The following is a 25,769-nucleotide window of genomic DNA, read 5'->3' as shown; positions in this document are numbered from 1 at the left end:
TTCTTCAATCATGTAGAATAACACATGGGTCAGAATATTGTTACTGCTTGCAGTTGCAAACCTAATTGCCAAGATTTTACTTGTTTTAGTACTTTTAGATAATCTACAAGGATATCACTTACCCATACCATATTGTCTGTTTATTTGCAAATGTACATACTGTATTTATTATTATACATAGCCTTACTATACGGCCTTTCATTCTTTTCTTACTGTTCTGTTTCTGTTCTATGTTTTATTTGTTTGAGTGTCGTACTTTGAGAGCAAAGTCAACCAGAGTCAAATTCCTTGTTTGTTTACGCAAGCCTGGCCAATAAGGCTGATTAATAAATTGTGCTTAGCGTTAGCGGCACTTACAGGTCGTCCACGTAGCAGGGGTACGGCATCTGCTGCACGTAGACGCCCAGGGGCCAGTCGCGGCCGGTCTGCAGCTTCAGGATGCCGTGCTCCACCATGTCCTGCAGGTACGCAAACCCCCCCCAGATGTAGCGCAGGTCTTCCAGCGCTGAGGCCCGCGGACCTGGGTCCCAGTACCTACCATGAGGAGGGGGAGACGGCAGAGATGAGAGGAGGAGGCGGAGGAAGAGGAGGAGGAAGAGGGGGAGGAGAGGGGGAAGAAGGGAAACAGGGGGAGACAAATACACAGAGAAGAAGCAATAGCCAGAGGAAGAAAGAAGAGAAGACCTGTCGGCGCTAATTAGCACTAATATATATTTCCTCGCATTTGCGACGAGGTGCTCGCAGTGTACAGCCCTGCCTGTCGATCAACTTTAACATACTGTACAATCTTAAAGCATCGCAAACCAGCTTTTAAATAAACATCCCCTTAAATACGGCACCGAAGACTCTGTAGGGGAGAAGTACAGATGTTTTGAGACTGAGACTAGTTAGGATTGATATGATATTTTGACACTGATAAGATTTGTGACCGATCATTTTGCACTTAGAGCCAAATTAGAACATTTTAAACTCATGTTTACTGCATGACTATACTAGCACGCTGCACTGAGGAGCAGATCACGTAATATCTAAATGGGCTTTGGTGACCTCTCACTGTTTGTGAGTCTCCCACCAATAGCCCTGTCAGACCTCTCCTCCTGCCTCCACTGCCCACTCAGACCCTAACTCTCCCCTGTAAGAGGAGGAACCGTGGCATTCCCCACTCAGACCCTAACTCTCCCCTGTAAGAGGAGGAACCGTGGCATTCCCCACTCAGACCCTAACTCTCCCCTGTAAGAGGAGGAACCGTGGCATTCCCCACTCAGACCCTAACTCTCCCCTGTAAGAGGAGGAACCGTGGCATTCCCCACTCAGACCCTAACTCTCCCCTGTAAGAGGATGAACAGTGGCATTCCTGACCCTGGTAGCCGCACAAGCTGCTTATCTCCTCAGTCTTTGGCCCCTCCGGTCAAACGGCCTATTGGTGGCTGTGAGCTGTTTTTTTTGCTATCACTGTGAGAATCCCTAGACAGCAGCAGGTTTAGACCTACGAGAGCTGAGGAGGGTAAGTGAGGACGCTGGGTGGTCCTCTATGACACCCCAGCAGGGACCCAAGCATGAAGAGAGAGTGGGCTGTGGAGTGATCGTGGAAGGTCAAAATTGAGCTACCTACCTACTGTACAGTAGTTAGCTGTTAGCTAGCTACCATCACTAGTTAGCTCATCGTTTCCCAACCTTAGGGTTGGGACCCTGGGTGGGGTCACCTGAAATTGGCATTAAGGCAGGTGTGTGGGCATTAAGGCGGGTATGACTAACCTAGAAATCTAGACGCACCCTAGGCTTGCCAGGCTAGAGTATGACCACTACAATTTCCATCTTTATGGATGAAATGAACTTGACTGACTTGAAATTCAAATGGGGTCACCTAAGATACTGGGTAACTGACCAGTACATTACATTAAAATATACATACATTAAATAAAAAATGTTAAAACCCCAATGATATCCAAGTTAACTTACTAATTGGACCCCTCATTACAATCTGGCTACGTAAAAATAAACTTGGACAGCCCACATTAGATGTTTGAATGATGTAATCATGCTTGATCAACTTCCAAACAAAGTAGCAAAACATCCAGATGTGCAAAGTTAACCAAGTGAATTAGCTTGCTAAGTTGCTAGGGAAAATCAAAGCACTGGTCTCGACTGCATGTTACTACAAAGATGCTGTGAAGGATGAATGGGGTCGCTACATTTTGTGACATCAAAACAGGGTCACCTGTCAAAAAAGGGTGGGGTCCCCCGAGATGCATGTGTCTCTCTCCTGTATAGCCTACAGTACACTCTGCAGCTGGATTGGGCTTCTTTGTGACTGGATCTTGAGTGTCACTTTGGTGTGCAATATTTGAGCCAATGTCCGGTTACCTGTCCTTGATCTTATTGGTGCGCTCCACGGCGTCGATGTCCATGCGGATCTTGAAGCGGATGTGGGGCGGCAGTGCGTCGGTCCAGGAGTACATGTCCAGGAAGACGAGGCCGGCCCAGAACTTGTTCTCCTCCAGCAGGTAGAGGGCTTTATGGGCCACCTCCTCCTCATCGGCCAGCCCCTCAAACTTGTCCAGCTTTATGCACTGCAGAGAGAGAGGACCCACTGATCATTACTGCTTCTCTCTCTGTGTTGTTGGTGTGTGTGTGTGTGTGTGTGTGTACTGTGTGTGTGTGTGTGTGTGTGTGTGTGCATGTGTGCGTGCGTGCGTGCGTGCGTGCGTGCGTGCGTGTGTGTGCTGTGTGTGTGTATGTGTGTGCTGTGTGCCTCACCTGAGCATACTGGTTGAAGGTGCGTGTGAACTGATCTGTCAGGTTGAAGACACTCCTCCAGTCTACACTGGGCATCCCAGCCTCACGCTTATGCTCCGGACCGTTGAACAGGAAGTTGAGGACGTGTCGAGTAGTGAACTCCGTCTCCGCCAGGCGGCGGTCCAGGAAGTCCATGACGGTGGGGTTTCTGAGAGTGTCCTGAGGGCCAAACATGGAAGACCAACATCAACAGAGACACACACAACACTAACAAGCGTGACAAGAGGGACCAGAGAAAGAAGGGGAGGACATATTTGTTTGTGTTTGTATGTGTATGAGTATGTGTGTGTGTGTGTGTGTGTGTGTGTGTACAAGGCAATTTATAGTCCAGGCGAAACAAATGTCGCTCGACAAAATATGACACATCTGCAAAAGTCTGACTGGATCGCAAGTCAACATTCTACTAGTGTCCTTCACTCTGTTGTGTGTTTACTCTCCTTATGCAATCAGACGTGATGTGTAGAACAATGTGCACGTTTAGAAAAATAAGGGGAATAAATTGCATTCAACATTTTGCCACTGATACAAACATCACTGATACAAGTTTACAGTGGCACACCATCTGTTGATAAAGGCACTGAGTATGGGGGTGTATGTTTGGGTCGGCAGCATACAGTATATGCTTGAGGGTTCGGGGTGTATGTTTGGGTCGGCAGCATACAGTACAGTACATGATTGAGGGTTGGGGGTGTATGTTTGGGTCGGCATCATACAGTATATGATACAGTATATGCTTGAGGGTTGGGGGTGTATGTTTGGGTCGGCAGCATACAGTATATGCTTGAGGGTTGGGGGTGTATGTTTGGGTCGGCAGCATACAGTACATGCTTGAGGGTTGGGGGTGTGTGTTTGGGTCGGCATCATACAGTATATGCTTGAGGGTTGGGGGTGTGTGTTTGGGTCGGCAGCATACAGTACATGCTTGAGGGTTGGGGGTGTGTGTTTGGGTCGGCAGCATACAGTACATGCTTGAGGGTTGGGGGTGTGTGTTTGGGTCGGCATCATACAGTACATGCTTGTGGGTTGGGGGTGTATGTTTGGGTCGGCAGTATACAGTACATGCTTGAGGGTTGGGGGTGTATGTTTGGGTCGGCAGTATACAGTACATGCTTGAGGGTTGGGGGTGTATGTTTGGGTCGGCAGTATACAGTATATGCTTGAGGGTTGGGGGTGTATGTTTGGGTCAGCAGTATACAGTATATGCTTGAGGGTTGGGCGTGTATGTTTGGGTCGGCAGTATACAGTATATGCTTGAGGGTTGGGGGTGTATGTTTGGGTCGGCAGCATACAGTATATGCTTGAGGGTTGAGGGTGTATGTTTGGGTCAGCAGCATATATGCTTGAGGGTTGGGGGTGTATGTTTGGGTCAGCAGCATATATGCTTGAGGGTTGAGGGTGTCAGGGAGACGTACGCGGATCATGTTCATCTGGACGCTGTCCTGGAAGAAGCTCCATAGTTGAGGTCCCACTTCCTCCCAGGCCCTGCCCATGACCATCAGCCGCTCCAGCTCCTCAAAGGTTGTGTTGGCCTGTGGAGCGCACACACACACACACACACACACACACACACATACACATGTGCAAATACATACACATGTACGCACACACACACACACACACACACACACACATTGTGTGAAATGTGAGAAAAAAGTGACTGTTTATAACTATAACTAACAACTGTAGTGTCCACACTGGCCAACAATAAGGAAAGTCTGTCCTTGTGTTGAATGTGATCGGCTACAATTTGATGATTGGCTGTACTGTAAGCTTTTTGTAGTTCTCAAAATCGCTCTGCAAGTGATCCCCAATGATATCGTTCTTCATGTCATTATCGTTAAAGTTGATGTGTTGTGATCGTCACTTATATTGGCTGGAACAAAACTTTTTTGCTGTCATCTTTATAGTTATCGTTCTTGGTCTTTACGGCCCTTAAGTGCGTGTGTGTGTGTGTGTGTGTGTGTGTGTGTGTGTGTGTGTGTATCCCTCACACTCTTCAGGATCCTGCGCACAGCAGGAGAGTCTGGGGCATAGAGGATCTTTCCCATCAGCAGTGGCTTGGCTGAACTCCACACGATCTTAGTGATGGGGTTAGACTCCAGGGTCTGCATCAGGTCATTACAGAAGGGAGCTACGAACAAGAGAGAGACAGAGAGAGAGAGAGGGAGAGAGAGAGAGTGAGAGAGAAAGAGAGAGAGAGAGATATGACAGATTAGAGAGATTTAAAAAGATGATAATCCAGAGACACTGAGGGTTTGCATTAGTAATAGTGGATTATATTGTGTATTTACATTTGTGATAACATGAAACTGGAGAAGGGAAGGAGACCTACAGTATACACGGCAAACCCTGGAAATCTACCCAATCTAATAAGGCTGGGGCAGGAGCTGGACACGTAACCATGCAATAATGAATGTAATGTAATCTAATGTAATGTACAGTAACTGATAAACGTGGAGTGAAAAAAGAATGTCTGATGATTGTGCTGGTCTTAATACAGGGTTAGAGTCTTGAGAACAGTCAACATACACAGTGTTTGTTCACAAACATGAAGATCATGAAGAACAGTTAAGTTCATCTAAAATCCATTTCACATCACAACGCAGTTTGTAATTGAAGACGTGTGCAATTGACTTCCATTTTAGGTCTCAGCATACAATGAGATGCCAGAGGTCTCATAACGGTGCAATGTATTGTGAAGTGATGACCAATTCTGTAGCCAGCAAAAGCAAAGGTAATTGTAGTGTCCTTTTACAAACACACTGAAGCTGAAGGGTGAAGCTATAGCTGGTAAAAGCAAAAGAATTTATCTAAAAGAAAAAAAAGCAATGTTTCAACCCAACAGGGTCTTGAACATCCATTTTGCAGAAGAAGACCCTGTTGAGTTGAAACATTTAGCTTTTTTCTTTCACTTGAACTCTCGGAGCTATACCGGTGTGACTCACTGGAGCTTTCATCGTAGACGTAGTTGTTGCCACTCTTGGAGTTGTTGACGCCCAGGAAGACCTTGTAGTTGTTGTCCTCGTACCAGTTGAAGGACATTACACGGCTGCTTGACCCCTCAGGGTACCCGCAGAACAGGTCTGACACGATCCGCATCAGTTGGCCGAAGGAGGGCTGACCCCCCGACTGGAAGAGCGGGGACAGCACCTTCAGGAGGTCCTGGGAACTACTTCTCTGAGCCAGCTGCAGGAAGGAATTTCAGCTTGTTACAAAAGTTCTGATATATCATATCCCAGCTCAAAAGTGTTTCATGCACCAGTAAAGAATATAAAAAACACGATGTTCGGTGTCCATGTCTTGCTATATACAACATGCCAGAGAAAACTACAAACTACCAACAACCAATTTGCTTGAGAAACTCTACCTCTGACTCCTTGTAAGTACTTTATTGATTATCTTTTGATCAATCAAACATAAAAAATAAACAGTAAATCAAGGTCATGAATATTTGAAAATTAATTTGGCCAATTGTTTTTAATGTATCACATATTACTATCAATGACAGACCATAATGCAACTGTATCAGTGCTGGAGAGTTGAGGGGGGGAGAAAGTGATGGAGGCCACACATGATGAAGACTGAGAGATAGAGAGATAGATAGATAGAGAGAGATAGATAGATAGATAGATAGATAGATAGAGAGAGAGAGAGACAGATAGATAGAGAGAGATAAGAAAAGAAAGTAAAGTAATAGGAGATGGAGAAAGAGTAACTGAATGATTGAGAGATAAGATAGGTTGGAAGTAAACGGACAGATAGTATATCAGTCTCTTTGCAAATGTCTCACTGCAAATGTCAGACTGCTGATCTGTTGATCTGAAGATCAAAGCAAGCTGGGAACCTTATCCCCTAACTGCTCCACATCCGATGATCAAAACACAACCTGCCAACTAAATCCAGCAGGTGATCCAGTTGTAATCCCAGGGATGAAAATACAACCAATACATTTGGGAATTGTCCAACTGGCAGCGTTGTCAAACGTAGCTCCATGGATCCCAGCCAGTACTATCCCTGACTTGCTGTGCACCTCGGCCCAATGTTTTTAAAGTGTTCAAGTTTCACTGAGACATTTTGGTTGAATATTAAGTTATTAAGTATTAATATCTAATTTCTAAGACGCTCACTTACAGTACATGCTTACATTATCTACAGTAGCTGCCGATGCCCTATGAGTGTACTTTTACAATGTGACAGGGTGGACCTTGGACACTGTTTATAATATGAAATTAAGAAATTAATAAGTTATTTAATTACCTTTAGTTCATGTTTCTTTATTGCTTAATGAAGCACTCTGTACATAGTCTAAATTAAAGGTGAACAATACAAGTCATTGGAATGCTTATTTGACTTATTTCGGGTTGAATGATGGCTTTCTCGCTTCCCCCTATCGACTGTGAGCGGAAAAAACGTGCTTGCAAGTTTGTACCACCAGGCCAGTGACACTAACAAACAGAAAATCTCCAGCTTTGTGATCATGCTCATGAAAAGGCAGATTGACTGATTGAGGAGTACGCTAAAGCTCAAGGGGAAGCTCTGCAGAGAAACCTGCAAGCTTAAAAAGGGCGAAAATGAAAAGCGAAGAAGCGAAGCGAAACGAAGAAATGGCCAAACCTGCATAGTTTCTCTTTAAATTAAGGCTCCACATGTGCACTTGTCCAGTCACACTACCTACAGTATGCTACAAACAGAAGTCCTGCTATAAACACAGAATCATACAGAGATAGAAATGTCGGTCCGAACATGAGTTAAAAAGAAAGAAACAAAGGGAACGCATACAGTAGGGTCTCTTACCTCTTGGACCTGGTCGGATACGGAGGACAGCACAGCTCCCCAGTGGGCCATGTTCAGACCCGTGGTGCCATCGTCCAGCACAGTGGGAAGCTGTGAGCAACGGCAGAGAGAAAGCAAAGGAATGAATGAAAGAGAGAGACAGGGAGAGAGAGAGAGAGAGAGAGAGAGAGAGAGAGAGGGGGGGGGGGGGCAGTGGGGCACAGGAGATTTCAGCATTCAAAACAATTCCCCCACAACTTTTTTGTGGAGGACCAGTTCTTTGCTCTTTGTTCTTCATTTCAGATTTCCTTCAAAGATGAAAGATGGTAGATGAAAGGCTCCATTTTGAATAGTTCAAAATGCTCAACTTTGCTACTAGTAATGAAGTTACATCCAGTATGAGTCATGACAGGGGGCTTTTGCTCATTTGACATCAGGATTTCACAATCAGCATATAAGTCAGAAACAGCTTGGCTGAACCCCCCGCTGCCGATGCACATAACCAGAGGCAGGGATACTAAACATGAGGTCAGGAGGAGCCGCTAGGCCTCACAAACACACACACACACACACACACACACACACACACACACACACACCTACACACACACACACACACACACACACACACACACACACACACACACACACAGGCAGGGATGCTAATGTGAGGCCAGGAGGAGCCGCTATAGGCCTCAGCCCCGGGGCTCAGGAGGGCATGTGAGGGCTATTTATACCCAGCGCAGCGCAGCGTAGAGCGGGCAGGCAAGCGCCACGGAGGGGTGGGGTGTGTGTGGGGGGGTGGTGGAGGTGGGACGAGGTTAGGGGAGTGGCCTGCCTGGCCTGCTTAAGCCTGTTAGTGAAATTAGAGCAGAGATGACATCAGCTGCAGTGCTGCTTGTGTATCCGCTCAGCTGTGCTGTGCTGCCTAACATGAACTCTCGTCTTGGGAGAGCTCTCTGGTCCACTTGACTAACATGAACTCTCGTCTTGGGAGAGCTCTCAGTCCACTCGCCCACTTCTGAAGAGACACCTCTGTGTGCTACAGGATCCTCCCCAGAGGGAGTTCCTCTCCTCAGCCACCAGGATATCCTGGTCAGCATCCTTATACAATGGCTTTCTGCTTTGTTGAAGCAGTGTAAGAATACAAAGAACCTTAAGGCACACAATTTGATTACTACAAGAAACCTCATATTCCCTATAGCATAACCCATAGTGAAACAGCACAGTCGACTATATCTTTCCCTATAGCATAACCCATAGTCAAACAGCACAGTCGACTACAGTATATCTTTCTCTATAGCATAACCCATAGTCAAACAGCACAGTCGACTATATCTTTCTATATAGCATAACCCATAGTCAAACAGCACAGTCGACTATATCTTTCCCTTGCACTAAATGAAACCATCATTATTCTCATCCCATTCTACATACAGTACATACAACACACTGCCCCCCCCCACACACACAAATGCCCACTTCCCCTACACATATACACTGCCCCTTAACCCTTCAATCCCTACATATATACAGTACACCACTATTACCCCCCCCCCTTTTTTTTTACCCACTACCACTCCACCCAAGACATCACACACGCCTGCCCTAAGGATTCCTATGCCCTCACACACTCACACACACACACACACACTTACATGCTCCCCCTACTAGCATGACCCCAGGCAGTTGGGTTGGCCCCTTGAGCCGTGGATCTGCCCAAGGTTTCTTCCTACAAGGGAGTTTTTCCTTGCCCCTGTTGCTCCTGGGTGTCCCTTGGTGCTCCCCAACTCCTCTTTTGTATAGTATCTATTTATTTATTTGTATCTTTAATTTATTTCTGGACACTTGAGCACAATGAATTTCATTACTTATAAATTATTTTTTATGAGTACATGACAATAAACTTGAACTTGAACTTGAACTTGAACTTGAACTAGATTCTATTGACTAATACTACCAGTCTGGGGCATACAAGTTGCTCTGTTGGTATATGTGTTTTTGTTTCAAAAATATTTTCCAAAACAATATCCCAGAGACAAATCGAGATCTCAAAGAGAAAGAGAGAAAGACATACAAGCCTAGCCAAGCCAACCAACCAACCAAGCCCACTCACCAAATGAAAGATCTTGAAGAAGTCCACGTTGGCGTAGAGGGAGTCCTCGATCTTCTGCAGGCGGGCCTGGGAGAGGGCACACATGGCGTTGCGCACGCCGTAGAGACCGCGGCGGCTCGGGAAGATGATGAAGCGCTCCAACAGCTCCTGGCTACAGGCGATCTGCTTCAGGGTCAGGTCCGGCACGCCATAAGCAAACTACCCCATCACAAACCAAACCAGAGGACAGGTTTCAGAACATTAGAGATGTATACGCCATAAGCAAACTACCCCATCACAAACCAGAGGACAGGTTTCAGTACATTAGAGATGTATACGCCATAAGCAAACTACCCCATCACAAACCAAACCAGAGGACACGCCATAAGCAAACTACCCCATCACAAACCAAACCAGAGGACAGGGCTTTCAGAACATTAGAGATGGATACGTAACTTACCCTTAATCTATCACATTGTCTACCACTTTTGACTTTTTTTGGATGTGCGCACCTCAACCAAACGCCTACGTAACTTAACCAATCATATGTTTTGGAAGGGACCAGCTACATGTATAAATGACTCTCTCCACACTTCTGAGATACATGTGTTAATAGGCATACTATTTCATCACTAGCGACAGTATCTGATGTTAGCTTACATACACATTAGAAAATAACAAAACAAGTTTAAAATTAATCCGTTTAGATAGTCTCTCTCTACAGAATAAAAACGGCCTGTCTGTGATGATACTACATTCATCTATGGTCTTATGGTCTATGTATGCTGAACAACCACATTTCACTGTCTCTATTAAGGTGCAAGAATAAAGACATATCCCACCTCTAATCACCACCTTATACAGTTTGACTGTATGACAGATTTTTCTGACAGGAATGACAGTAAATATAACTGCCGTAAATATGGACCGCATTGTATAACTATTTACACACATTTACATAAAGACAGCTGTTGCTTTGATTTAGCTTTGCTGTAGCTGCATGTGATCAGGAAACACCATACTGTACACAAACTCCCATGCAGCCTGAGGTCAGCATTATTGCATTATAAAGTGTGCCATTATGCCGCTTAGCAACTCAACAGATCGGCCAGGTGGCTGCTTGGCCAGCTTCAGTATTACTGCAACAACGTGAGTTATTGAGAGAGATAACTGCAGACAGCAGAACAAAGATCTCCAGCCAGAACTGATTCCTGCTGAAGTTCTGCTGTACAGTATACTAAGCTATCATGAAAAGCAACTGTAGTTATCTGCCCTATCAATAGATCTGGTCTCTGAATCAATCCAGCATTCTGAACCCCGCATTCTTCCTTTTACACCTTATATAATAATCAGAGTACCGTACAACCTCAAATCAGAAAAAGTGTAAAATGTGAATAGAAACTGATTGTAATATACTGCAGGGAAGACCTTGAATATTTCAGGAAACAATGGCAAAATGAATTCTGCACATACTCAAACAGTATTTCTCTATGGAGGAAGAGTGGAGCATGACTAAGAATACCCCATACTGTTGAGCAACTGGAATCCTATATCAGGCATGGGAGTCATTTCATTCTCAAAGCTCTAGCAATTGGTCTCCTCAGTTCCTAAACATTTGCACAATTGTGTCAAATGAAGAGCTGAAGCAACACAGTGGTAAACCTTCCCAAACAAACAAACCAAGACACACAACACACAGACCCGACCCCACCCTGGACGAGCTGTCCAACTGTTACGAGCAGTGTGTCCCGCTCCGTAACGCCAGCAATAGCCTGGGTACCAGTTTCACAATAGTCTGCTCAACAGCAACACTGGGCCCCAGTTGAACAGATTCCCCAGATGAGGTTCCATTCTAGGCTGGGTGAACCCTGCCTGAACTTCCGGGGAATTTGAATTTCGCCCGGCAGCTCAGGCTGGGAACCAGCAGATCTATCTCCTCTGTTTCCTGCCAGAACCTTTGGCTCCAATCAGAAACGGCCATACTCTAGTCCTGGCACGCTATTGGCCAGTGACGTGACGATAACGAAACTTAAGCGACGCGAAGTGCAGTAGAAACAAAGCGCAGCCAGTTAAATCTTAAAAGATTGAGCTTAGTATGGTGAAAACCAGACTAGTTCCCTTCCCCACCTGCTCCACTTTGACTAGGGCATTGATCAGCTGGTTCACGACTGAGTCAGAGAGTCCGGCATCTCGCAGAAGAAAAGACGTGAGAGTCTCATCGTCCTTCAGGATATCCCCAATCTTCAGTCCGCGGCCTAAAGAAGAGACACAGGAAACGTTTAGTTATAATACTAAAACTGGCTGATCAAAAGGCTTGAGGAAATGCTACAATCTACAATGGGGCGGCGGTGGCTCAGGAGGTAGAGGAGTCGTCCAGTAACTGGAAGGTTGCTGGTTCGAGCCCAACTCCTGACCTTGTCGAAGTGTCCTTGAGCAAGACACCTACAGTAACCCCAGTGCTCCCGATGAGCAGGTTAGCTAGCGCCTTGCATGGCAGCCTCCGCCATCGGTGTGTGAATGGGAGAATGTAAGGCATGATATGTAAAGCGCTTTGGGTGCTCGCAGAAGCCGATAAAAGCACTATATAAATGCACATTTACCATTTACAATCTATAGACAAAATGCTACAATCTATTGACAAGATTTTTAAAAGAGGTTTGAAAAGAAAATGAACTAAGTCAATTTGTTTGTAGGTTAACATGATCCTCACAAAATTTGCTCAGAGTCTGGTCTGACCCACAATCACACCCTAGCCTGGAGACGAGGCGAGTCTTAGAGCACAAATACTGTACTCTGGCAAACCTTTCCATTAAAGCCCATCTCCAAATCCAATCCGAACCAATCACAACCAATGGCTGCACTGCTGGCATCAGCATTAAATGAGAAAGATGTGCCTTTAGTTTGAAATGTAAACAACTGCATTTAAACCTCCCTTTACAATATCAGTACTGAATGTCAACAACCACAACAATCATTTTATTGACATACCGGTATTTAAACCAAAGTCTTGTGATGTGTGCTGATATTTGATTTTGTGATAATTTTGTGACTTGTGGGGTGTCCGCTATGGTGTCTGAATGTGTTGATAATGTGCATACAACATGTTTACCTGCCACACGCTCTGGATGGCTGCGCAGTGTGTCCATGAAGTCACTCATGACAGACAGCTCTTCCCACAGTTGGCCCAGCTGTTGGAACTCTGGGTCATTCAGGAGCAGCTCTTGTGAATCGGCATAGAATCGAGCCAGCCTGAAAGGAACGGAACGTGGAGCATGGAACATGGAGCATGGAACATGGAACATAGAACAGGGAACATAGAACAGGTAAGAAATATAAAGACCCTTGGACAACAGCTTATCGAAACCAATGAGAAGGCTATTTAAAGTCAATATGCTGCAGAAAAAAACCCCAACATAAACCTGCTGCAAAAGCAAGTAAATATTTCACAAGCAAATATTTCACAAGTAAGCAGAAGCAGGTAAAGATGTCTGATCTCCACTGTAGATAAATCTTCTTAAAAACACCAAACTTAAAAAAGTTTCCAAACTTTTCAGGCATGGTTCCATCAAACTCTTTAAGGACCCAACAAGGCATGAGACACAGCTGAAGGTTCATTTCTGTTATAACTGTGTAACAGTGATGGCTAACTATGTGGTCTATTGCTTGTTCCATCACAAAAAAATATATATCAATTAATGCAAGCACCTTCAATGATCCAAATCTATCTATGTCCAACATTAATTTCAACAACATTCAAGGTCTCGATGTGCTTTATTTAAATTCACAAAAGTTGACTGATTTCAAAGGAGCCCGCGGGAACCCTGAATGATATAAAAGCACGACACTGAAGAGAACAAAGCGGAGAGGTGCCTTTAAATGTGTGTGTGAGTGAAGCAGACATCAGACACACTATACAGTTACAAGTGAAGCACACATCAGACACACTATACAGTTACAAGTGAAGAGTTCAGATGCTGCAAAACCCTCTTAATCCATTTGAACACTTTCCTTTTAAATGAAATTTTTTTTTTAATCAATCCTATAGGTTTCTGCCTATAGATCTATTTCAGACCAGGAAGTACTGTAGTCTGACGTTTTAAGAGTGGTATTTAGTTGGTTTTGAAGTGAAATGATTTGATGAATATATGTGTGTGTAGTAAGCATTCACTCACCATTGTTATCTCATCTTTGACAAAAGTGGGTTTCAGAGGGCTTTGCATCTTAACTCTTCCAATGTAGCTATACATATATATTATATAATACATATGCATATATATTCTGTGACTCCAATGGACAATGGTGATTTATGTGAAAGACTTACACAGAGTTGTTGTAGTTAGACACCACACCAGGAGTTTCTCCGCGAGTAGTGTGTCGGAAGCATGGGTTGTCCGCATTGCAAAAAATGCCCTGAATCCACGGCAGGATCCCAGTGGAGGGCATGGCCTTGGCTGGAAAATGACCTGCGATGATCACACAGGACAAGGAAGTGGGGATGAGGAACTTTTGATGTGGCCTGGCCTGGGTGAACCCAAACAAAAGCTGGTCATTTGTTCCACAAGTCCGTCCGGCAATTCTCTGGAGCGTTGAGTTGAATAATGTCCGATCTCTCAAATATTATAAACACCGACATGACTTTCTGACAAAGACTACAAGCTCAAAGACTACAAGCTCAGAGTTTTTGGACTTTTTGGAGGGAACTGTCGTGAACTGCAAATTTGAGTAAACAACTGCACAAAGCCTTGTTTACAGGAAAGACATGTTTACTTTAGCCTTCTCGTTCCCGTTTTCTCGGACAGCATTCTGTAAGTTTTATTTCACTGCTGGTTAGGTCCCAATGGAAATAGGAAATTAACCAAAGATTTCCAGACACATTTTCACTTGAGAATCCATCTGGGGTCAGCCAGCCTACTTTAGATGACATGTTTGCAATAGAACTGCTTAAGCAGAGTAGAATGATTAGAGAATAAATAAAGAATATTGGACGTTGAGTGACACTGTTGGTCAAATAGGCCTAATCATTTAATCATCACTGACTTACGTTCATGCTGGCAGTAGGCTACAAAATATTTAAAATGTGAGGCGAAATACAGTCTGTTAAAAACTCTTTTAATGACTTACATTCATGTTGGCGGTACAAGGGGTTTGCTTTCCTCAGCCAAACCAGACCAATGAACAAAACAACTGGCCATAGGATCTCCACCACAAAGCGGATCTGTGAACATGAACACGCCTTATTACAATCCACATTCAATGTAGTTAATGCATATAAGCGGAATGCTTTCAGTAATCTTATATGCAAACCTCCAGAAACTATTCATGAGAGCAGGTGGAATTGACTGAGTGATGACTAACAGTGTGATTGCACAATGACAGTGTAGCCTATTGTAGCATAGCCTACATGGACAGTAAATAACAGACCATTGAAATGAGTCCAACGTTAGTATATTTTAATGAATGTACAGTAGGCTATAATGGTGCTACCCACTGACCATGAGAACAATATTTTTTATAATTGCATAACAATCATTGTTATTAACGATTTTATGTTATCAGGATTAGGGCCTACTTTAATGAAGTAACCATGTATTCACTGAGCAAGATACCCTGAGGATGTAAATGCACAGACAGTAAAAGGCATATGCGCATTGGATCACTGGCCTTTTGACGTTTCCTGAGTGTCCAGTTCTTCCATAGCAAAAGCCGTATCTGGCTGCCGACCGTCATGACTGCGCCTGCGCAGCTTCAACCCCTTCTGGGGCCTTTAGAGTGGCGAGAGACCTGTCACACAGAATAGGCTACTGATATAAGAAAAGTTTTCTCACAACAGTAATGAGCGGCTTCGTTGAGAACAATGATTAAAAGGATAACACTACCATTTTACTCCACTGAATAATAACGTGTAGGCCTACTGTAGCGTGTAGCCTATGTGCTGTTGTAGGCCAATGTTTTTAATTATTTTTTTTATTTATTAATGAGCCACAAAGTGAGACAATCTTCGTCGTTTTATAGGGTAATATGCGCTATAATTAACATGTTGACCAAGTGCTAAATTACTAAAACTATTAATTTCAATGACAAGTGCACATTATTAAACGCTGGTTAATTACTACAGGTCTAAAATTCACGTTGCATTTACCATCCCCTTCAGGTTAGAGAGTGGCCTATGGCTATGATGACGGAACACTGACAGCAAGGCAAAAACCTAATGTATCCCCTTACCTCAGAAGAAATGAAGTCCAGGTTACTCAACATTTACATAGTTTATACGAGAATGAAGAGGAGAATAACTGCGGGCAAACGATAGATCCACAAACAAGCGCTGCGTAGCGCACAGGTGAGACGGTGAGACCGCTAATCAGATTGCTGTAATCTCCAGATCAACATGGTCAAATTGGGAAAACTACAGAGGAATGATACGAAACCAGAATATTACATCACTAACTCTTCTGCTTAGTTTACATAGTATCTTCACGTCTAGTTGCAGAAATGTTGGGTAAAGTTTCTCCCAGTCTCACCTTTCGGCTCTGTGCCTTCATTGGGTGCGAGACACGAGGCAGATGACAACGCAGATTAAGGTTGAGATAAACTGGCTGGGGCATGGAGTAAAGACGCTAATCTGAGGAGGATGAGTTAGTAGGCTATACTCGAGGCTGGTGCCGCTTCTGTGACCAACACGTTCACATGATGTTATATATACTCATCATGTTGACACATGGTAGCTTTAAAAGAATGAAGAGGCAGAGCCTGTTGTAACTTCATGTATTAATTCATGGTACATGAAATTCACAATTCATACAAAAATAACAATATAAAGGTACAGTTTATCACATTAATGCAGTTGTATTGCATATCATCGGAATGTAGTTTACTCTGACAGAACAATACGTGTTTTAATGATATATGATAAAAAATAACATTGGTTTTAGATTAATAAAATAAACCTGAACTCCTTGATATACAGTAATAACTGATGTGGACTGAGATGAAAGAACAAAAACAAAACCACAAACATGTGAGAAACCCTGTGAGAAGAACCTTGTCAGAACATTTGAGAAGAACTACAGTACATATCCCATGAGAACTCCACATTCCATGAGAACATGACTAAAACAAAGTGGCTTGAGTGGGGGACGGCAGTGACCCCACGGGTGGGACCCGGATGAGAGCTGCAGAAGTATGGCGAGGGCTTTACAACTGACACACCTGCATTGTCGTCAGATAAACTGATAAACTGAACATGCCAACACACCACTCTTTCTTTCTCTCTCTGTCACACACTCTCTCTCACACACAACCGATAAACATGCAAATACACCACTCTCTTTCTTTCTCTCCCTCTCTCTCCCCCTCACTCCCTGTCTGTCTCTCTCTCTCTCACACACACACACACACACACACACACACATACATACAAGTCTTTGTATTTAGACAAAGTGGGCCTCCCGGGGTTCCAGTTCTTGCAGGCTACTCCTGAGCCGTTGTCTGGTGGTGGCACTGGTGGGACTGGTGGCACTGGTTGGCGATGGGGTGGTTGGCGATGTGGGCGAGAGAGCGGGCGGAGTGTCTGGCGTTGTGGGACTCGGCGACTGCGGTGGGGGCTGGTAGAAAGTTCCGGATGGAGGGTACAGAGTCCGCGGAGCCCGAAAGGCCACCGGTGGGCCCCCGCGACCCACACTCACGCAGTAGGGGTTACGGGGGAAGATGGTGCTGATGCTGGACACGCCGCTGCTGGAGGCGGTGTTGTTGCTAACGGTGACGGTGCTGATGGTGCTGATGATGGAGGTGGGCGAGGTGGCGTCGGCGGATGGACGGGGGAGGTTGGCGAGAATCATGGCAGTGCGGGGCGTGAGCAGCGGGGGCCGGTACTCCTTCTCCCACGTCCGGCGCAGAGCCTGAGGGTCCAGCACGGTGCCCTGGACCTGTGACGTGGGCACGCCGCCTGCAGTCGGACTCGTGCTCGCGTCTGGAGCTCTCTTGCCCGAGTCTGGGACGTCCGAGCCTGGACTGGCTGAGCCGCTCGTGTCTGTGCCCGCCGCTGCTCCATTGTCCGTGCCCGCGCCCCCGTGGGCATCTTCACCCACGCCTGGCGCTGCTGCCACACTCGGGCGCTCTCCGCCTGCTCCCGGATCAGTTAGCGCGTCGTCTACGCCAGAGCTCTCGGCTCCTCGGAGGGAGTCTTCAGGCGTGTTGGTGTCAACGGCCGTGCCAGGGGCAGTGGGGATGGCAGGCTGCGGCTGGCTCTTCGCAGGCACGCTGACCGTCGTCACACACGCTGGCGTGGACACAGGGTCGCTCACGGGCACGCTGACGGGACGGGACGGCACGAGCTGTTGCAGGCCGAGCGGAGGGCGCAGCAGCTCTGGGCTTCTGATCGACCTCTGACCCTCAACATCTAACCTGCCTCCTGGGCTCAGTAAAGCTGAGAGAGAGGGAGAGAGAGGGAGAGAGGGAGAGGGACAGGGAGAGGGAGAGGGAGGGTGAGAGGGAGAGGGAGGGAGAGAGAGAGAGAGGGAGGGTGAGAGGGAGAGGTAAGGAGAGAGAGGGAGAGAGAGGGGGGGAGAGAGAGAGAGAGAAAGAGAGAGAGAGAAACACTTCAACACTTCAAACTTGATTAAAATATTAATGTCACGGTACACTTCAGGTTAACGCTGGTAGCCATAAAGCAAATGTGTCTGCTTTGGCAGGACTCACCGGCGTCTTCCTGAGGTCCATATGAGAGCTGCATCTCTGGGAAACACGAGTAGCGGTGCTGCCCCCTGCTGGGGTGAGCCTGAACACACAAACACATCAACAACATGTGAAATCACATCAACAAGCCAGGACGGCACAACACAAACACTGCACATCAACAAGCCAGGACTGCACAACGCAACATTTCTCACAACCCAAAACCTCCACACTGGCCGTGTGCACTGCCACACTCTGGGTGCAGCCACTCTAGCAGTAAATGTAACCATGTCCTGTTCACATAAGGTGCTTCTCAACATGCCTCCTCGATCCTCGATGCTCGATCCTCAAGGGCGTTCCCACTGATCTACTGTATAACTAACACTGGATAGACTATCCCATTGTTTTCGCCCCATCATTCTTTATGTAGATCAGTGAGGATCGAGGCCCGAGGAGCGAGGGAGGACGTATTTAAAGCCCAAATGAGAGGCACCCACAGATTCACTCATTGACCCTCTGAGCCCCTGACCTCTTTCATGTCCAACAAGCCAGCACAGCACAACGCAACATCTCTCACAACCAAAACCTCCACACTGGCCGTGTGCACTGCACACACTCTGGGTGCAGCCACTCTAGCAGTAAATGAAACCAAGTCCTGTTCACATACAGTGCAGTGCCCTCCAAAAGTGTTGGAACACATGCTAAAGCTGACAATATAAAATCATCTTTTGGAAAATTGATCTTAAATCAATTTCCAAGCTCAATTTCCCAAAAATGATTTTACATTGTCAACTTTTAGCACATGTTCCAATACTTTAGGAGGGCACAGTACTGTAGATCCGCTCCCTGACCCTCTGAGCCCCCCCTGACCTCTTTCATGTCCAGCAGCGAGTGGGAGTTCCTGCGGAAGGCCTGCTGGGTGGGCAGGGAGGAGGCGATGGGCAGTGGCAGGATGGCGCTGTGGTAGCGCACCAGCAGCTCCACGGCCAGCGCCTGGTACGGGTAGTCCACCAGCGACGACAGCGACACCTCCGCGCCCGTCTGCCGCGCCCGCAACAGCGTGGGCCCGAAGATGATGCCCAGGTTGCTGGCGCTCATCTTGTTCTCCTCCTCCTGCTCGGACACCCTGTGGGGGGCGATCACATTGATATCACAGGGAGAAGCGCCAACGTTAGTCCTCGTTTTTGCAGCTGGCGCTTTGGAGAGAAGCTGCTGCTTAAAGCAATACATTTAAATGTGATGTAGAAAAACAACACAATCATGAACAGGAGGGTGGGTGCACCGTAAAACACACACATGCATTCACTTACTACTATAACATACTGTATATGTGTGTGTGTGTGTGTGTGTGTGTGTGTGTGTGTGTGTGTGTGTGTGTGTGTGTGTGTGTGTGTGTGTGTGTGTGTGTGTGTGTGTGTGTGTGTGTGTACACATGTACCTATACAGAAAAACACAGTCATGAACAGGAGGGTGAGGGCACTCTAAACACACGCATGCACTTACTACTATAACATGTGTGTGTATGTGTGAGCATTAGTGTGTGTGTGCATACTGTATGTGTGTGTGTGTGTGTGTGTGTGTGTCCACATGTACCTGTACAGGTGGGCCAACAGGAAGTGTAGTGTTTTGTAGTGGGCGGACGGAAGGTGCCGGAGCAGGTCTCTCATCTTGTGGACGACGCGCTCCACCCCTGCGGTCAGCCTCTGGCCCGAGGCCTCGTGGTCAGTGGCCGCCTCCACCATGACGATCTTCTGCGTCTCCTTGGCGATCCCGATCACATCGTTATAGAAACGATATTGGATGAGAGGTTCTGGCAGCTGTAGTGGGATAGAGGAGTGATCGATAAACAGGGGAAATGGCCAAAGCACAATAGCGTATAACCATAGATATATATACTACATGCCTTTCGGCATGTCTGCAAAGTGCATGCCTTAGTTGCTGTTGAGTTTATTTTGTGGACAAATTGCATGCTTTACGTGTTGACGGAGACTGTATTGTCTTTGTTTACCTGTCGCAGGTAGAGTTTGAGCACATTGCTGATGTCGTGAGGCGAGTGGTCGGACAATTCCACCAGCTCTTTGCCGTTCTCGAAGGCCTGGCACAGTTTCTCCACGCGTGACTTGGCCCCGTTTATACGATAGATCCCCTACAAACAGAGAGAGCCGTTAGAGTATTTTTTACCTATGGGGAGTACACAGACTCCATATATAAACACACTAAGAGCCTGTTTCTGCCTAATCCCCTCAGTCTGACTGGAATCCCAAACCCCTGCCTGTCTCAAATAAGTAAGTAAGTACTTTTATTGTCTCTCTTGCTGGAGAAATTCGTCTTGGGCACACAGGAGCATCGGCGGTAGACAAAGGTTTTTACATAAATCATGAAACATACAGTATGGTACCCCCATCCACAACACCATTATAAAAAACAAACTAAGGCACTAATGTTTAAGGTGTCTGAAATATGGATGTTTGTGTGAGCCATCCCGTGCCTGTCCTGGACACTTCCATATCAGTAGTTACATCATATTTCAACCTTCATTGCAACAGTGAGTGAGGTTCCCCCTTCACTGCAAACCACGTTGGGTGCCTCGATAAAATCATATAGAAATGGAAGTTGTTGTTGTAACAAGCATTTGCCGCCTGATAGGAGCAGGTGGATCGGGGCACACACACACACACACACACACACACACACACACACACACACACACACACACACACACACACACACACACACACACACACACACACACACACACACACACACACACACACACACACACACACACACACACACACACACACACACACACACACACACACACACACACACACACACACACACACACACACACACCTTCAATGATTAGCTTTGGTGTCATTGCATGCGGATTTATTAAGAATGCCACCTGATAATCACGTGCATCAGGACACACAGGCACAGACACAGACACAGACACAGGCACAGGCACAGACACACACACACACACACACACACCTTCACGGTGAGTGCTCGGCTCTCCACCTCGGCAGCACACTTCCTGATGATGAAGGGGATCCCGTCGTGACTGCCGCGGGCCACCATGGCGAAGTCCTCCCCGAAGAGGGCCAGCCGCCCCTGCAGCTTCCTGTGTCCACACTGGATGGACAGCGCCTCCAGACACTTCTTATGGCACGCCAGCGAGCACTGTTACACACACACACACACACGCAAACTTCTGTGTTGCTCTGGTATCCTTCATCTCACACACACACACACACACACACACACACACACACACACACACACACAGACACAGACAGACTCCAGTACTACTCCAGTGCTGTATTAGCACACAACAGACATACACGCACGCAAGCATGCACGCACACACACACACACACTTAACACTGCTCCAGCGCTTTCTCCATGTGAGGGAAGTTGTTTAACACTCTGTAAAGCGCCATGAGACATGTGTAATGCTTTGCCGCTCTATAAGTGAAATTTAATTAAATTAAAAGTGTGTGTGCTCAAATAATGGATGTGGATGTGTGTGTGTGTGTGTGTGTGTGTGTGTGTGACCATGTCTATATACCTCCTCACACTCTGCTCCATGGAACACCACCAAGCCGTCACACTCCCGGCACTTGGTTGGGGCACGCAGTCTTCTCAAGCGGTGCGTCTGAGCGGCTTTGGACATCTGAACATTCTGGAAGGGCCCAGTGCAACTCACCAACTCCCCCTGTCCGTCCCCAAGACCTGCACAACACAAACCACCCAACACACACACCAAACAGTCAAAGAGGGAGAAATGTTCCCGGCCAAGGCACTCCTTAATTAAGATGACTTTATTCACATTTTCTCTCTCTCTCTCTTTTTTTTTTTTTTGAGTTTGTCACCTTAAACCAAAGAGCACCCGAACCTAAAGAAGTCCAAACATTTCTTGTGGATTAAGAGCACCCCATAATCTTCCAATCAAACCCCAGACCAAACACTTTCAAAATAACCCCTAACTCTGGTAATGTCGGATAACGTTACAGGAGTATTTCCCAACATGTGCATGTGTTAATATTTCTTCATCTATGTTACACACACCGTTATCTGGGTCTCGGACGTCTAGGTCGTCTGCAGAGGACATGGTTCCAGTGGACGGAGTTCTGGGCAGTCCTCGGCCCACAGATTCTGAAGGACATCAGCTGACAGTCAATTCCATTGTTCTCACAGCTAGAACATACAGAAACTGTGTGTGTGTGTGTGTGTGTGTGTGTGTGTGTGTGTGTGTCTGCACCTGGGCTGGCTACAGGTGAGTCTATGGAGTGTGTTGATCTCATAAGAACGACTGTGTGTGTGTGTGTGTGTGAGAGAGAGTGTGTGTGAGAGTGTCTGTGTCTGTACCTGGGCTGGCTACAGGGGAGTCTATGGAGTGTGATTCGCTGCTGCCCCCTGCGCTCTCTGAGTCACTTCCTCCTCCTCCTCCGTAGTCTCCTCCACTGGCCCTCCGCCGGGACACACTCCGCAGCTCCTCCACCTCATCCCTGGAGCCCAAGCTGTCACACACACACACACACACACACACACACACACACACACACACACACACACACACACACACACACACACGGAGTGAGGTGGGTACAATCTTTTCCTCATTCAGTTTTCCAGTAGAAAACACACCAGAGTTTCCCCTACAACTTCTTCCAGCAACGATGCTAGGGGCCGTCAAGCCCATGAGTTGCGTCCTGAGAGTTGTAATCAAGCCACAGCAGAGAGCTCCAGCCGGCATAGCCTGACACGTATAACTTTTGTGTAGCCTAAAGCCCTGAATACTTAGAGGCTAAACCACAATTTGCAACTTAGTGAAGACTTTCAGAAAACAATTTCAACGATGACGTTGGCTGTTGTGCTTTTACAATGTGCAAGTAGACCTAATTGTCGTGACACTGTACTGATCATGTGAAGCTTTTGCAGCGCCACTGCTGAAGACATTGTAAGGGAAACACTGCACACAATTCTGCTTTTCCAAACAGACAGACAGATATCAGGACACATAATTACTTCATGAAAAGATGAACAAGTGTATGATTCAATGAAGTACAGAAACAACACCGAAATGGGAAAAAAAGAGGCCTGACCTGGTGAGGTCGTAGGAGCGTGTTTTGAGGTGTGTGTGCTCGCGGGGCAGGCTGCTGAGGAAGTGTGTGTAGCTCTGGCCGGGCTGGTAGCGTCGCGCCCGCTCACTCAGACTGTGCTGCGCCGCCGGCAGACTGGAGGACTGGGCCCGCTGCAGCTGGAACAGGTTCACCGTCACCTGCCACACACACACGCACACACACACACACACACACGCGCGCGAACACACACACACGCGCACGCGCACGCGCACACACACACACACACACACACACACACACACACACACACACACACACACACACACACACACACACACACACACACACACACACACACACACACACACACACACACACACACACACACACACACACACGCACGCACACACGCACGCACGCACGCACGCACGCACGCACGCACGCACGCACACACGCCGGACACACAGACACACAGACACACGCACGCCGGACACACAGACACACACACACACACAGACACAGACACAGACACAGACACAGACAGACACACGCGCATGCGCACACAGAGACACACACACACACACACACACACACGCACACACACATGCAAAACACCAGAGCATTCACATGCATCAGTATGTATGTATAATTTAAATTCCAGTATAGAGAGAATTGGTGTATGCATACATTATTTTGTGTATGTGTTTGTGTGAATATGATACAACTTTTAAACACAAAACTGTCATGAAATACAGTGTCCCAGATGTGCACACAATGCTGATGACATCAGATGTGTTTCACACCAGTGACACCTCTGTAGACAGAAACCTGTATTTGCATAATTTGCATTTAGAACACTATTAGAGGATGAGAGTAGTCCATAGTGTTTTGGGAACAGCAGTGTGAAACGAGAAGCATTGAAAGCATGTTGGTTACAAAAATCTGCCAAAGACCTACCCACAAAATTCCCTTTCTGCTTTGGCCAAGCCAGTGAGGTCAATGGTTGAATGTTTGCGTAACGAGCTACTTTCTTAAGTTGTTTGTTGATTCAGGAGGAAGCGTGAGAGGAAGTGTTCCTTTAGTTGCTTGGGTATGTGGGCACTGCTTGCAGAAATGCAAATACCTCTGACTCTGTGTGTGTGCGCGTGTGTGTGTGTGTGTGTGTGTGTGTGAGTGGTAGACTAACCGCTTTGAGGGTCAGGTCACACTGGAAGAGCAGCTCTCGTAACTGTGTGAGGATGCCGGCCTGAGTGCTGGCCAGCGCTGCTTTCCTGTTCTCTGCCTCGGACACACACACTTTGTACTGCTCCAGCGCCTCCTCCATCTGAGGGGGAACGACAACACTTTATTAGCGCACACACACGCACGCACGCACGCACGCACCAGCAGTAAGTCTTCTACAGAAGACAAAATTCCACTTTTCCTCCTCTACAATAGAGAGGAAATCAAGCCCAACTAAACAGAGGCACTTTTCTTTCTTTGCAAACTGCAAGTGTAATGTCCCAAGCCATGAGAGGCCACCTTGAGCAGAGCCTCTTCCTCCAGCCTCCTGCGCTTGTCACACACACACACACACACACACACACACACACAAAGCCATGAGAGGCCACCTTGAGCAGAGCCTCTTCCTCCAGCCTCCTGCGCTTGTCCCTCTGGCGCCCCCCGCTGGTCTGCTCCTCGTCGGTGCGGCTGGAGGCGCCGCGCACCTTCTCGTACTCCTCCCTCCGCTGCACCTGCAGCAGGTAGGCCTTCTTCTTTAGCGCCTCAGCCTCGTGCTGGGAGGGGAACGGGAAGGTGAGAGGTCAATGAAACAGCACCACGCATCGCCCCCTCCTTATGCAATTCGGTTGTTTTTTTTTTGTTTTTGCACTACTGGATGGGCTTTTTTTTTCCATGTCGGCTGAGAGGAAGATTTTTTTTTTTTTTTTTTAAGTATATTTTTTTGGCTTTTTGCCTTTATTAGTACAGGACAGTGAAGCGGTAGACAGGAAACAAGTGGGAGAGAGAGATGGGGTGGGATCGGGATATGACCGCAGGCCGGATTCGAACCTGGGTCCCCGTGGGCACTTGGACCCGTAAATGGTACGGGCGCTGTAGCCTGCTGCGCCACAGCGCCCCCCTGAGAGGAAGATTTTTAAAAAGATTGTTGAAATTTGAGCTCAACAGGTGATACAATTCACATTGCTTTTCTTCTGTGCTTCAAAGGCAAGGTGTTGATAGTCTGCATGTAAGTGTGGTGCACTCAGATTTCGACATTCGATTACATTGCTTGTGAGTGTGCATGTGTGTGCGACGCGTGCTTTCAATACAATCCCACACACCAGCGCTTGAACTCTGCCGCCGCC

The 25,769-nt window shown here is 46.7% G+C and overlaps 2 protein-coding genes across 2 annotated transcripts in view; both read right to left on the bottom strand.

Moving 5' to 3' along the window:
- LOC134102711 (retinal-specific phospholipid-transporting ATPase ABCA4-like) overlaps positions 1-15,391 on the bottom strand; it is a 45,774-nt gene extending 30,383 nt beyond the window's left edge. Inside the window, exons 1-13 of the mRNA XM_062556910.1 lie at positions 15,326-15,391; positions 14,786-14,879; positions 13,986-14,127; positions 12,774-12,913; positions 11,792-11,919; positions 9,686-9,883; positions 7,591-7,680; positions 5,742-5,982; positions 4,788-4,927; positions 4,209-4,325; positions 2,758-2,955; positions 2,365-2,570; positions 358-534 (exon numbers count right to left, since the gene is read on the bottom strand). Of these exons, the coding sequence (XP_062412894.1) occupies positions 358-534; positions 2,365-2,570; positions 2,758-2,955; positions 4,209-4,325; positions 4,788-4,927; positions 5,742-5,982; positions 7,591-7,680; positions 9,686-9,883; positions 11,792-11,919; positions 12,774-12,913; positions 13,986-14,127; positions 14,786-14,879; positions 15,326-15,391 (1,937 nt within the window). The remainder of the gene's footprint in view (positions 1-357; positions 535-2,364; positions 2,571-2,757; positions 2,956-4,208; positions 4,326-4,787; positions 4,928-5,741; positions 5,983-7,590; positions 7,681-9,685; positions 9,884-11,791; positions 11,920-12,773; positions 12,914-13,985; positions 14,128-14,785; positions 14,880-15,325) is intronic.
- Positions 15,392-16,411: 1,020 nt separating this feature from the next.
- Positions 16,412-25,769, bottom strand: part of LOC134102713 (rho GTPase-activating protein 29-like) — a 28,202-nt gene continuing 18,844 nt past the window's right edge. Inside the window, exons 11-22 of the mRNA XM_062556911.1 lie at positions 25,035-25,199; positions 24,611-24,748; positions 23,446-23,621; positions 22,709-22,860; positions 22,409-22,495; positions 21,909-22,072; positions 21,332-21,520; positions 20,343-20,480; positions 19,928-20,151; positions 19,205-19,460; positions 18,359-18,437; positions 16,412-18,086 (exon numbers count right to left, since the gene is read on the bottom strand). Of these exons, the coding sequence (XP_062412895.1) occupies positions 17,092-18,086; positions 18,359-18,437; positions 19,205-19,460; positions 19,928-20,151; positions 20,343-20,480; positions 21,332-21,520; positions 21,909-22,072; positions 22,409-22,495; positions 22,709-22,860; positions 23,446-23,621; positions 24,611-24,748; positions 25,035-25,199 (2,763 nt within the window). The 3' untranslated portion in view covers positions 16,412-17,091. The remainder of the gene's footprint in view (positions 18,087-18,358; positions 18,438-19,204; positions 19,461-19,927; positions 20,152-20,342; positions 20,481-21,331; positions 21,521-21,908; positions 22,073-22,408; positions 22,496-22,708; positions 22,861-23,445; positions 23,622-24,610; positions 24,749-25,034; positions 25,200-25,769) is intronic.

The sequence above is a fragment of the Sardina pilchardus genome, chromosome 15 (assembly GCF_963854185.1).
Source record: "Sardina pilchardus chromosome 15, fSarPil1.1, whole genome shotgun sequence".
Classification (NCBI taxonomy): domain Eukaryota; kingdom Metazoa; phylum Chordata; class Actinopteri; order Clupeiformes; family Clupeidae; genus Sardina; species Sardina pilchardus.
The sequence above is the reverse complement of the archived record's forward strand: the minus strand, read 5'-3'. Positions and strand labels throughout refer to the sequence as shown.